General features: G+C 40.5%; 1 protein-coding gene across 1 annotated transcript; it reads left to right on the forward strand.

The window, feature by feature from the left end:
• The first annotated feature begins 2,740 nt into the window (after positions 1–2,740).
• LSM8 (LSM8 homolog, U6 small nuclear RNA associated) lies at positions 2,741–11,972 on the forward strand. The gene is made up of 4 exons (XM_066255245.1): positions 2,741–2,935; positions 4,064–4,104; positions 7,619–7,746; positions 11,701–11,972. Exons 1-4 carry the CDS (start codon positions 2,905–2,907, stop codon positions 11,789–11,791), a joined length of 291 nt encoding a protein of 96 aa, XP_066111342.1. The 5' UTR covers positions 2,741–2,904; the 3' UTR covers positions 11,792–11,972.
• The last annotated feature ends 1,893 nt before the right edge of the window (positions 11,973–13,865 follow it).

Genomic DNA, 13,865 nt, shown 5'->3' on the forward strand with positions numbered 1-13,865 from the left:
CACACTGAAATAGTTTTAAGAGAACGGCAAAATTTGTATTACTATACAACTGTTTACCTAGAAATTGAGCTTCAAGGGACAACCAATTGGCCCAGGAAAGAGCAATCAGGAATTTGCATTTGAAGCATACCCAGGATGCAGGGGGAACTTCAAGGTTCATGGTAGATTGACTTGCCAACAGTTCTCACAGAATGCATGTAACATATATATTTAAATTGAAAAGTGAAGTCAGCTGATGGGTTTGATAACAGATGTGGGTTTTGCTATAAACTTTGTGTTAAATCTGTAGCTCCAAGAGTTTAATGAAATATATATTTAAAGCACATAAATACTATGTGACAGAAATTACATTGATTATAATTAATAAATTATGCAAGTTCCAGTTTGATTCCCGGTCAGGGCACACAGGAGAAGTGACCATCTGCTTCTCCAGCTCCCCCTCTTCTCTCCCTGTCTCTGTTCCCCTCCTGCAGCCATGACTTAAATGGTTAGAGCCAGTTGGCCTAGGGCGCTGAGGATGGCTCCATGGCCTTGCCTGGGGCACTAAAGTGACTCTGTCAAGAAGCAGCAAAGGGGAAGCTCCAGATGGGCAGAGTGTCCCCCAGCCAGTAGGGGGCTTGCTGGGTGGATCCAGGTCTGGGTGCATGTGAAAGCCTGTCTGCCTCCTCACCTCTCATTTGATGGGGGGGAAAAAATTAGAAGCTAAATAAGCAAAAAAAAAAAAAAAAAAAAGCTTTAATATCACTGTAGCTCACGACTAATACTATACTTCCAGAACATTTCTAAAGCAAAATTCTTGGCTGCCAGCTTGAAGCCTGAAACTAACTTGAGCTGATTTAAGGAGGAAAGGAATTTTTTCAAGAATACAGACCCATTCTCATTATTGAGACAGGCCATGGAACAAGATTCACCTTTTTTTTTTTAAAAAAAATTATTTTTATTTTATTTATTCATTTTAGAGAGGAAAGAGAGATGGAGAGAGGAGAGAGATAGAGAGAGAAGGGGGGGGGAGCAGGAAGCATCAACTCCCATATGTGCCTTGACCAGGCAAGCCCAGGGTTTCAAACCAGCGACCTCAGCATTTCCAGGTCGACGCTTTATCCACTGTGCCACCACAGGTCAGGCCCATGGAACAAGATTCAGAAGTTGAATGGCCAGGTAGCCTGTCCAGAAACATGGCAAAGCGGAATCGTAGTGGACACCACTGCCGAACAACAGACTGAAGCTTTCAGTCCCCAACTGCTGGCAGGTGCGCGTCCTGGATGCCACCAGCAATGTCAAAGGCATGGCTCCTTTGTGACCTTGCTCTTGCTGCAACTTTTATAACAGTGCGTTCTCTGCATGACATATGACATGTACTATATGTATTCCTGATTATATGTGGTTTCAAATAAGTCATACTAAGTTTCAGTATAAAAAAGTATCCCAAATGGGGAGTGATCGCTCAAGAATTTTGTGGGACCGCTGTAATGAAAACAGATGCTTCACTTTTCAGAAGAAACCCGCTGACACTGCCAGTTATTTCACACCCGCAATTCCTCCGTGAAGAAATCTCAAGCCTATCTCAAATCACAGGGATGCTGTAAAAAGAGGAAAACAGATCCTTCCTGTATTTTGTGTTTAGGTCTTTTTCTAACTTAAGAAGTTAAGGCACCACAGTAAGATAAGAGAAGTCATGTTTTCTAGTAACATTTGGAAATCCTCAAAATGACACCTAAATAAACAGAAGCCGAGCTGGTTACTTGCTGATGGACACACCCAATTCTAAGCAGAGCTGGGATTAGTACCCGGTCTGGTGCTCAGCCCTGCCTTTAATCAGGCCTTCCTCAGGCGGAGCAGCTGACCTTGTCTTTAGTCACTTAACCACCAGGTCAGGGAGGCCTGTGGCATGGTAAAAGGAAGGCTGTTATTTTAAGGGAGGCTCATGCACTGTTTCCAGTTTGGATTCAATTTCTTAAATAGGTGACAAAATACACCTCCAGGGTGGATCATTGGAAGAGGCAGACTCTGTGCACATACTTTTTATCACCATGTCCTCCGGGGGCTTACACCACAGGCTCGCAAGGCACGCAGCTTTCCCAGGCCACTCAGCTTCTAAAGCAGGGGTCGAGAACCTTTTTGTTTAAGAGCCATGAACGCCACATATTTTAAAATGTAATTTCGTGAGAGCCATACAATGACCGTGTACGTTACACATTATCCAATAAAAATTTGGTGTTGTCCCGGAGGACAGATGTGATTGGCTCCCGCCATCCGCAACCATGAACATGAGTGGTAGGAAATGAATAGATTGTAATACATGAGAATGTTTTATATTTTTAACGTTATTACTTTTTTATTAAAGATTTGTCTGCGAGCGAGATGCAGCCAACGAAAGAGCCACAGCCGGCTTGTGAGCCATAGGGTTAACCCTCAGCCCGTGCGTGGACAACTGGGGACTCCCACTTCCCCTCAGCACCCGTCCACGGACCAGCACCTGTTTCTACCTCACTTGTGACGAAAACCCCTTATTCTGTTTCTCCAGGCTTTTCTCAACCCTTTCCCCTCTTAACTTCCACGCACTGCCCTTCCCTCTGCCAGAATTCGCTCTCCCATTGTTCCCTTCCTAGCGCACCTCTAAGGAAGTTCTCCGTCTCAGCGGACCTCCCGCTCGCCTTTGACTCTCTCCACTTCCGGGATCACCGCCCGGAAAAGGGGGAAAGGTGCTGCGCACGCGCATTAACAGTGTCCCACCGGACCCATGGGTACAATGGGCTGGTTTGACACTCTCACGCCTTGCTGAAGCCGCGTTGTGAGAAATCCCGCGATACTTGCCTCAGCCAGTCGGTTGCGGGCGACTGATTCTGAATCTGGTCTTTTTTCCGCCCGCGCTGCTGAGGGTCCCGGAGAGTTGGGACCAGCGCCATGACCTCCGCTCTGGAGAACTACATCAACCGTATCCTCTGGCGGCAGCCGCCGGCGCGGGCCGGAGTGGGGCAAGGCCCACGTTTCATTGGAGAGGGCCGGTGCTGCGGGGGCCGGGGCTGGACCGGCGGGCGGTTGGGACTGGCGGCCGCTGAGCGGCCCGGTTCGGGGCTAAAGAGCCAGCTCCCACCTGTCCCGCCCGGGGCTGGAGCGCGCCGCGGCGCCGGTGGGCCCAAGGCGCCTTTTAATTTTTACCTTTCAAAATGTGGTTCTTCTGAACTTGTCCCTGTGTGTAGGAGTCAACTGTTGATGGATCCTTTACTTCTTCCCTGGGGGCCTGTGCGGTCAAGTTTGGGGCGAGGGGGCAGCCCCAGTGGCGACGGGAGCCGGTAGGTCCCCGTACTCGGTCTGTTCTGGGCTTGGCTCGTGATCGAGGGCAGCAAGCATCGGACGGGTGGTGCACAAACTGAATTTCTGCCCCTTTGCCCCTTGGAGCCTCAGCTTCTTTGTTGATAGAATGGAAATAGTGCTGCTTAATGGATCGTCACACGGGGCAGTGACTGAAAAAGGCTCTGTGAAGTCTTCAGGTACTATTTGCATTTTTTTTGGTTTGTTTGTTTCCATTTAAAGTCAGGCCAGAAACGCTTCATTGTTTTCACATCAAGTGTGGGACACAAGTTTAATACTAAAGACTTTTAATGATGCAAAGGAGATTTCTACCTTGTGACACTTGATTATAGCTTTTCTATTGAATTTCAGAAGCCAAGTCTTGGAAGACGTTGTCTTATGACGCTTTTAATCATTTCAACGTAAATTGAGCTCTGAACCATTTTAGAGATGAAGGAACAAGTATAGAAAAGCGGGAGATGACTTGCTCCAAGTGAGAGAGTACCAGACATCCCAGCTGTTTTGAGACAGGTTCCACCTGATCGCATACAGAAAAGGCTTTTGCTATTTTTACCTTTTCTAATTGCATAATTGCCAGAGGAATTAAGGAAGTTAGAAACTTTAAGTTTTGATGCGAATGTAGTGTTTGTGTTGCATAGTTGTCTCTTAATTCTGTCATTTTTTTCCCTAGTAATTAAGCCACTTTCTTACCAGATTCTAAGTTTTCAGTTTGCATTCCCTAAGCAGTCCTTTCCTTGATTCAGTTAATCAGGAACTGTTGCTGTTATTACCTCTGACGGGAGAATGATAGTGGTAAGTATTTGGCATATTCATTCTCTGCTTTCTCGGGGTTTATTGGTTGTGTATTCCTCTGTAGAAGTTCTGATCTCTAATGCCTGTGCACTATAATATCGTATACCTGTATGGTAGATTCCTCGTGAGTCAGCTTTTAACCTGAAAGATCACATACAGAAAAGGATGTTCTTTTTCCATTTTTTCCTTTCCTAGTTGTGTAATTGTCACAAGGAATTGAAGAAATTAGAAACTTTAATTTTTTTGTTGTAAATGTAATTTTTCTTTATTAATATTCCTTTATTATGAAATGTTGAGTATAAGTTACAAAGCATCTAGGAGCTAGGATGCAAAATAGATTGTGCCCTCAGACAGGGTTCAGTCGAGTCTGCAGATATCTATCTGCCTGTATGTCATTTTTTTTTTTTTTTTGTATTTTTCCGAAGCTGGAAACGGGGAGAGACAGTCAGACAGAATCCCGCATGCGCCCTACCGGGATCCACCCGGCACACCCACCAGGGGGCCACGCTCTGCCCACCAGGGGGCGATGCTCTGCCCCTCCAGGGGCATAGCTCTGTTGCAACCAGAGCCACTCCAGCGCCTGGGGCAGAGGCCAAGGAGCCATCCCCATCGCCGGGGCCATCTTTGCTCCAATGGAGCCTTGGCTGTGGGAGGGGAAGAGAGAGACAGAGAGGAAGGAGAGGGGGAGGGGTGGAGAAGCAGATGGGCGCTTCTCCTGTGTGCCCTGGCCAGGAATCGAACCCAGTTCTGCACGCCAGGCCCACGGTCTACCACTGAGCCAACCGACCAGGGCTGCCTGTATGTCATATTTATCTTCCTCGTCCATGTTTTCTGTTTCCACTCTTTGATATTCACTACATGAATCATAGAATTTTTTTGAGATTTTGTATATGCATCTTAGAAACTTTTTAAATGATTTTAGGTACTACCTATATAGAATGATGAACATTTAAGGCTTGTGTGGTGTTAATATTCTTTGACTATTCTTAGGTTGTATGACTTGTCTTCTGTAAGGACAAATTATAATGATGACCCTACATTTATTCCATCTCATTTGTCTGTTTGTTGCAGTATCCCTTTAATTCCAGAAAAGTCTTGGATTCTCTTCTTGACCTGTACCTTGATTTGAGGAATTTATCCCAGAATTTTTGGCCACTTAATCCCTTCTTCACTTATAATTGATACAGCTGTTTGCTTTCAAAAAAGCTTTAAGACTACTAAACTTCCTCTATTTTTTTTTAACTGTATCTAATTCATATCATTTAATATTTTGTTTCTTGTTTTCTATTTAATCCTTGTCATTTTTCTCAGTGTGTCCTTAAATGACTGTTACAAAGTGTTAGACTTTGCCATTTCTTAAATTAGATTATGTGCCAGGCATTTTACATGCATTATATCTATCATTTAACCTTCAGTATGATTCTGTGAAGAAGAATTATCCCTGTATTCTAGGTTAGGCACCAAGCTCAGAGAAAGCGAGCCACTTTCCCATAGCAACGGGTAATAAGTGGCAGGACCCAAGTTGAGATTTAAATTGAATTTGACTCCAAAGTAAAGTCCAGTTGCCTTCCTTCATTCTTAATTATGTGAACAATTATGTTTTCTTTTAGGTACCTCACTTTATATTTTGTCAAGGACAGTTTGAAATATTTTAATCTTAACACTTTGAGAATCCTAACGCTATTAACAAATATTTGCAAATAGGTTTTTATTTTGCAAAAGCAAGTTTAAATTTTCCATTTTTGTTAACAGGATAGATAATGAATTGGAAAATTATTTTAATTTTATAGAAGAAGGAAAATTATTTAAAAAGCATTTTGAGTACAAAGTTTGGTAGTTATGGATTTCTTTGGCACATGATTCATTTGAGAGAACAGTTATGTTTAAAATAAAGCCAAGAGGCTCTGTACGGGTGTGATTGCTGTTTACTAAGTAATATAGTAAGTACTCTGTATTTAGTTTCTTTTCCAAGTTCTAGGTCATCATTTTCTCTTAATTTCAATCCAATTTTATATATCTTTATTTTCAAAACATGAGACAGTTTAATAGTGAGCTTGAGAGATTTACACAATCAAAACCAATATAAGTTGATGTTTCTTCAAAAACTTGAGTAGTCTGAGTTAATGTATTCTGCTAGTACCACGTCTTCCTTTATTCAAAATCAGGATTCTTATTTTTTCTTTCTTCTTTTCCAAGTGAGAGGAGGAGAGATAGAGAGACAGACTCCCACATTCGCCCCTGACTGGGATCCACCCGGCAACTCCCTTCTGGGGCTGATGCACTGCCCATCTGGGACTGATACTCTGCCTGTCTGGGGCCATGCTCTCAATGAACTAATTTTAGTGCCTGAGATGGAGGCTCCATGGAGCCATCCTCATCGTCCAGGGCTGATGCGCTGGGACCAGTCGAACCATGACTGCAGGGGTGGGGTGGTCACTTCTGTGTGCCCTGACTGGGAATCAAATCCAAGATCCAAGACTTCCACATGCTGGGCTGATGCTCCACCACTGAGCCAATCGGTCAGGGCATAGGATTCTTCCATAGAACTTTATCTGAGCATTTCTTCAAGGTTTGGTTCTAATTTTTGCAGTCATGTTCATATCCACCTTAGGGAGTGATTAGGAGGATCCAAAAAGTAAATAGATGTGAGGCCATTAAAACAGTTCTGGCAAATATTATGTACTCATTAAGTGTTAGCTGTTAACAACAGTTGAAGTTTGTACTTATTTATGGGACTTACTTGAATCTCTGTCAACGGTAAATTAAATTAGCTTTTTCATAGTAGTAGTTCAGTTATCTGGCTTACAAGCTGTCCTAGCTCCACTACTTGCTACCTATGAAACCGTGAGAGAGTACTTAACCTCCTCCCTATGCCTTAATTTTCATATCTACTTCAAAGAGTAAATAAAAAAATAGTTGAGATAATCTGTGCAGGGTGTTTAGCACAGGGCCTAGTACTAGTATGGAGCATGAGTAATAAATAGTGCCACATTGCTATAAGCTGGTAGGTATGCTTACACACATAAACACGCACACACATGGGAGGGCAAAAGTAGGTTTACAGTTGTATGTGAAACAATTTATTTTTGTATTATATGTTTTTCCCTACGAACGACTGTAAACCTACTTTTGCTGAGCCCTATATACTTTTCCCTTAAATTTTAGTTGTTTTAGTTTGTGTCTTTAGAAAGTTAGCTCCTGGACAGGACTACCTGGGCTTTTATGCGACATTCTTGGAAATACACTGGTACATAGATGTCCTCTGTAACTCTCAACAACATGGCACACTAGTCAGATGTATGGCATATTTTTTATGTCTTAAAATAAGAGATGTTTTGTGCCAGAAAATTGTTAATTATAAAAAGAAATTCTATTTTACAGTGGACTTATATTTAAATCAGCTACTTCTCTTAGAAGACCCAGCAAGTAAAATTGTTCTGTGGTTAAATTTATACATTCAAGTAAACCAGAATATATATCTTTTATTCTTGAACTTTTTTTTTTTTTTTTACAGGGAACACTGAAAGGTTTTGACCAGACCATTAATTTGATTTTGGATGAAAGCCATGAACGAGTGTTCAGCTCTTCACAAGGAGTAGAACAAGTGGTCCTAGGGTTATACATCGTAAGAGGTGACAATGTGTAAGTCAAATATGTCTTTTTAAAGACACATTAAATGTACTTTAGGTGTACTGCTCTGCTATATGCAGAAGAGGTTTTTATCCGCTGAGAGTTGCCATATTTTTAGTGGGTAAATGGCCTGGAGAGGATCCCGAAAGGGTCCTGTCATACACCGACCACTTACAGAGGCTTCTTAGAATGTTTTCCTAAAATACCCCTTATTTCAGAGAAGTATAAACATACTTCTCTGGTACCAGAGATAGGATTTGAAATGTCTGCATGAACAATTTTAAATGATTCATGCTCTATAATATAGCTGAATTTACAAACAAGCACTTAGCATAATCGGCATACTTAATCTGTTCTTTGTTTATGCTGTGGCCTCAGTTAATTTGTCCACACTAATAGGACAGTTTGAGAAGATATTTTGGTGGTGGCTATTTAGGAAACGTCAGTAGCAGTGTAGAGCAAACTGTTCGGTAGAGCGTTTGGAGGTGGTGGGGATGTTGTTTCTCTGCATTACCCTACTGGCCATGTGTGGCTACTGAGGACTTGGACAGCGGCTGGAGTGACTGAAGAACTGAATTAAAAAATTTTAATTATAATTAATAGTCACTTGTAGCCAGTTACTACTGTATTAGTGCAGTTATAGCAATTAGGAAGTTGTTGAATCACATTTTCTAGTGAGTATCGTACAGAATTAAAGCATGGCTGAAGCGTGACAAAAGATCTCTGATTATTTGCAGGGACAGGCAAGAGATAGACAATGAAGGGATACTGTTCATTTGAATTGTTTATCTTACGAAAATCATCTTTAAATTATTTGATCTTTAGTAAAAATATTAGGGGTTTATAAAGTATTCTGAAGAAATGACATTGAGGTGCAGAGTTATAAAGTGAGCTGCAAAGAAGAGGAAGGCTGTACAGGTGGGCCCAGTCCCCTGACCAGAACACTGATTCTTTAATGGGGGTTCTATATAATAATTGATTCTAAGAAGCTTTCTCTCCTGCATTAAAAAATCAAAAGAAAACTATTTTTGGACTGCAATTTTAAAAACTTTGCTGTAGACCCAGTAGTATGCTGAAGCCAGCTTCCGCTGGCTCACAAAAGCAAATTGATGCTATCAGTTTTGCAGGCTGGTTGATTGATGTTTTCTTGGTAGCTTGAAATTGGCCATTGTGGGAGTATTTGTACTATGGATGTCAGTAAGTGCTGTGAACTAGCCTCCCCATTTTTTTCTTTAGATGGCTGGTTTTAAAACATTTACCAGCACTCCACTTCCTTCCATAAGGATTTCAAGTGGTACTAAATTTTTAAGGGTGCAGTTGAGATCCTTTTTTTTTATATTGAGAAAATTGTATTTTCCCAGGTTGGTACTTTATATTATTAGAGAACTGAAGGCTTTATAGAGTTTAAAGTGTAATTGGGTAAATTCTGTATTAAGAGTTATTTATTTATAGAATTTACTCTCATTAAAACCAAATTTAAACAACCAATTTTTAGTGAAATAACATTCCATACATGTTTTGTGGTCTGAATGTGTAACAATGACTATATCCAGCTAGAGACTCATGACATGTTTATTAATGTTATAGATGTTATGTTTGTGTTGAATTAAGGAAAAAATTACTGGCTTTAACTCTAACCAATAATATCAAAAAATCATTTGTTACTTAAGTAGTTGTTACTACTATTAATTTTGTATATAAAAAACTACTTTTTGGCCTGACCTGTGGTGGCGCAGTGGATAAAGCGTCAACCTGGAAACACTGAGGTTGCCGGTTCAAAACTCTGGCTTGCCTGGTCAAGGCACATATGGGAGTTGATGCTTCCTGCTCCTCCCCCTTCTCTCTCTCCCCCCCCCTCTCTAAAATAAATAAATAAATAAATAAATTACTGTTTAAAAAAAAAACTACTTTTTGATCTTGAACTTAAATTGAGTAAACTGAGAAATCAGGAGAATCATTAACAGATACTATATACCAGTGGTTCTCAAAGTGTGTGTCCTAGAAGACTTCCAGGTGTGCCCTATTCCAGAGAAATATGTGCCTGTTGGGGACCAAAAAACCAACAGGGTTTTTGGAGTTTAGATTTTTTGGGGGATAGAGGTGTGGGGAATTGGCTGTAAGCTGACAGTCTGCCCAACTCCCCCACCTCACTTGCCTGACTAGGTTGCTAAAGGCTGTTAAGCTGTGGTGCTGTATTGTTTACACTACCCCCCATGTTCCCTGGAAAGACTGGAGGCAAGTTTCTTCTATCCTTTGTTTGGTGTAAAGTTAAGATGCTATGTATGATGGGGGTTTTCTGCACTCAACACAATTAAGAGTAAAAAGAGGAATTCTTTAATGTATTGATGAGGAAATGAGAGTTTGCCTTTCAAATATATGTCCAAACATTGAAGTAATAGCTGGGACACATTAGGCTCATGTTTCTCATAAACACAAGAATGAAAAAATTTAACACATTCGTGCTGGGACCTGCCAAATTTACTAAATCTTACTAAGAATGTATCTATATATATATAAAAAGATAACTTTTGTCATTTTTTTATTTTTTAACCCCTTTTTTTTACGAATTCTAAAAAGCGTAACTCAAAAAATATAACATAAAAATGTTTTTTAATGTCAGAATAAATTTAATTTTGTCGTATTTATTTCAATTAATTACCATAAAAGCATGCTTGGACTTTATATTTTTTCTTTAATTTTTGACTTAATTATTATAACATATTTCTTAGAAATTTGTATATAGTGCGCCTATATATTGATAGAAAGTTTTGTACAGAAACTGATTGTTTTGAGGTGACATATGGAATTTTTATGGGTGTGTACTTGTACAATTTTGACTCCATATTGATTCATTGTAATATGATATGTAAATTATTGGTAGGATTTTAAATGTGCCCTGACTTCAATAAGTTTGAAAACCACTGCTATATGCCATTGATGGATTTAGTTCATTGAAGTTACTTAAATAATAGATGTTTTTATTTCTTTCTTTAGTAGTGATTTTGTGATTTACTCCCCTCTCCCCAGACTGCCCCAAAATAGTTCCTGGAATTGAAATCATAGAATTGGAAATTTTAGGTTGTTATATAGTGTATCCATAAAGTCATGGTACACTTTTGACCGGTCACAATAAAAGATTATAGAAATGGAAAGCAATAAGGAAAGCAATAAAAGATTATAGAAATGGGAAATCTGCACCAAATAAAAGGAAAACCCTCCCAGTTGCTGTAGGATGATGTGGCAGCATGTGTGCATACGTAGATGATAATGAGGTAACACAGTGTATACAGCGGAGCAGCCCATGGCCATGCCAGTCGAGATGTGGACAGTACAGAGGAAAGTTCAGTGTGTTCTGTGGCTCGCTAAATTCAAATCTGTGACCAGAGTGCAACATGAATATCGGCATGTTTATAATGAAGCGCCACCACATAGGAATAACATTACTCAGTGGGATAAGCAATTGAAGGAAACCGGCAGTTTGGTGGAGAAACCCGTTTTGGTAGGCCATCAATCAGTGACGAGTCTGTAGAGGCTATACGGGATAGCTACCTAAGGAGCCCTAAAAAATCTGTGCGTGAGCCCACATCGAACTGCACTGAATAGGTATGAAACTGGGAGAGTGTTCCTTTTATTTGGTGCAGATTTAACATTTCTATTATCTTTTGTTGTTTTCCTGTGACCGGTCAAAAGTGCACCATGACTTTACGGACACACTGGATCTCATCTATCCCATTTGTGTATCTTTTCCCTTTAAAGACTTATGATCCAATCACTATATGAAATATGTCCTTTAATATTGGTTTCTGTAATAACGTTGCCTTCAAATGATTCCTTCTTGAGTTTTGCCACTTGACCTCATGAAAAGTTTTGTTTTCACCATAAGAAGTCCTTTTTACTTTGTCTTCTCAGGTTTATTCAGAAATGAAGATTGTCTTAACTCATTTTTTTCTTCTCTACAAATTGCAGTGCAGTCATTGGAGAAATTGATGAAGAAACAGATTCTGCGCTTGATTTGGGGAATATTCGGGCAGAGCCTCTGAACTCAGTAGCACACTGAAGAGAATTACATATACATTGGACATCTGTAAATCTTTGTACAGAAACTGATTATTCTGACGTGACATGGAATTTTATGGGTGTGTAATTGTACAATTTTGACTCTGTATTGATTGATTGTAATATGATATGTAAATTAAAATATTTTTACATTTTCCTGAATAAACATTTTTTTGCCTGAATCATAGGTTTGGTAGCTTGATTTTATTTTTCTAATAGTGTAAAAATCTAATGATTATTTTGAGAACTTTTAGAAGATTCAAAAATTGAAGGTTAACAGGGTTGCATGTCTTATAAAAGGTCACATATGTGAATAACGGATCTAATTTACCCAGGCTTTGTGTTCCTTGTATAATACTGCTTCCAGCAGAAAGTGCATTCTCAAAATCTCTGCTCTCAAGTACCTGTCAGAAGCCTGATCGAAAGAAATACTTAGATGATCTAAGGCTGATCCCAAAGCTTCATTGTGGACCACTTCTGTAGTTACCTGAGATACTTTCACTATTCTTGGGCCTCCCTCTTACTGTTGAGGTTCAGTAGCTCTGGGATGCTACGAAATGGCATCTTCTTGCTAAAGAGCAAGTAAGGGAAGTGTGGAATTACTGAAAGAGCATTTGTCATGTCTGATGAGTCCCTAATTGTGCCTCAGAGTCCTTACCTTTTTGAGACAGGGATAATACCTGTCTTATGGAGTTGTGAAAAATAGAATTAGGCTGCATTTAAAACTTGCTATGATTTGGCCCTGGCCGGTTGTCTCAGTGATGGAGCGTTGGCCTGGCGTGTGGAAGTCCTGGGTTTGATTCCTGGCCAGGGCACACAGGAGAGGCACCCATCTGCTTCTCCACCCCTTCCCCTCTCCTTCTCTGTCTCTCTCTTTCCCTCCCACAGCCAAGACTCCATTGGAGCAAAGATGGCCCGGGCACTGGGGATGGCTTTATGGCCTCTGCCTCAGGCGCTAGAGCTAGAGTGGCTCTGATCGCAACAGAGCGATGCCCCAGATGGGCAGAGAATCGCCCCCTGGTGGGCGTGCCAGGTGGATCCCAGTCGGGCGCATGCGGGAGTCTGTCTGACTGCCTCCCCGTTTCCAGCTTCAGAAAATACAAAAATAAAACAACAAAAAAAACTTGCTATGATTTGATTTGGGGATATAAGTATAGTACTTAGAATAATAACATTTATTATTCTAGGTATGTAAAAGCCAATGTGAAAAAGTGAACAAATGTGGGTCTTGGCACCTTAGTTTATCAGAGTCCCACTGGCTGTCATATCTCTGTAAGAGTGGAGTCTATAAATTAGGAGGATTTCAAGCCTCTATCATAATGTATTATATAGTAACAAATATATAATAAGATTATAGTTTTATAACAACATATAATCTAAATATTTTATTGGATTTATTAGGGTTACATTGGTTAATGAAATTATACAAGTTTTAGGTGTACAATTCTATAATGTATCATCTGTATATTGCATTGTGTGTTCACCACCCCAAGTCATGTCTCCCTCCATCACCATCTTTTCCCCTCCTACCCTTCTCCACCTTTTCCCACCCACTTCTTCCCTCCTGTAATCCCCACAGTGTTGTCTGTATCTGTGTTTTTTTTTCCTTTGTTTAATCCTTTTATATACTTTTAATTTATGGAGTTGGAAAAAGAAAACTCAGGAGTCACATTGAAACGGACCTCTCCATTCCAAGCTTGCATAGCTATATATTAATACCTTGTCTTATAAATTTACTTTTACTAATTTTAAACTTTATCTTACTAATTTTAGGCTCTTTTTTAAAAAAAAAAATTGAGGTATTGGGCACTGGCCTGTTGGCTCAGCGGTAGAGCATCAGCCTGACATGTGAATGGATGTCCTGGCTTCAATCCCAGTCAGGGATAAGGACACACAGAAGAAGCACCTATCTGCTTCTCCACCCTTACGCCTCTCCTTTCTCTCCCTCTCTTTCGTACTCTCCAGCAGCCATGGCTCCATTGGAGCAAAGTTGGCCCGGGTGCTGAGTATGGCTCCATGGCCTCTGCCTCAGGTGCTAGAATGGCTCCAGTTGCAATGGAGCAATGCCCCTGGTG

The sequence above is a fragment of the Saccopteryx bilineata genome, chromosome 2, assembly GCF_036850765.1.
Source record: "Saccopteryx bilineata isolate mSacBil1 chromosome 2, mSacBil1_pri_phased_curated, whole genome shotgun sequence".
In the NCBI taxonomy this organism is placed as follows: Eukaryota; Metazoa; Chordata; class Mammalia; order Chiroptera; family Emballonuridae; genus Saccopteryx; species Saccopteryx bilineata.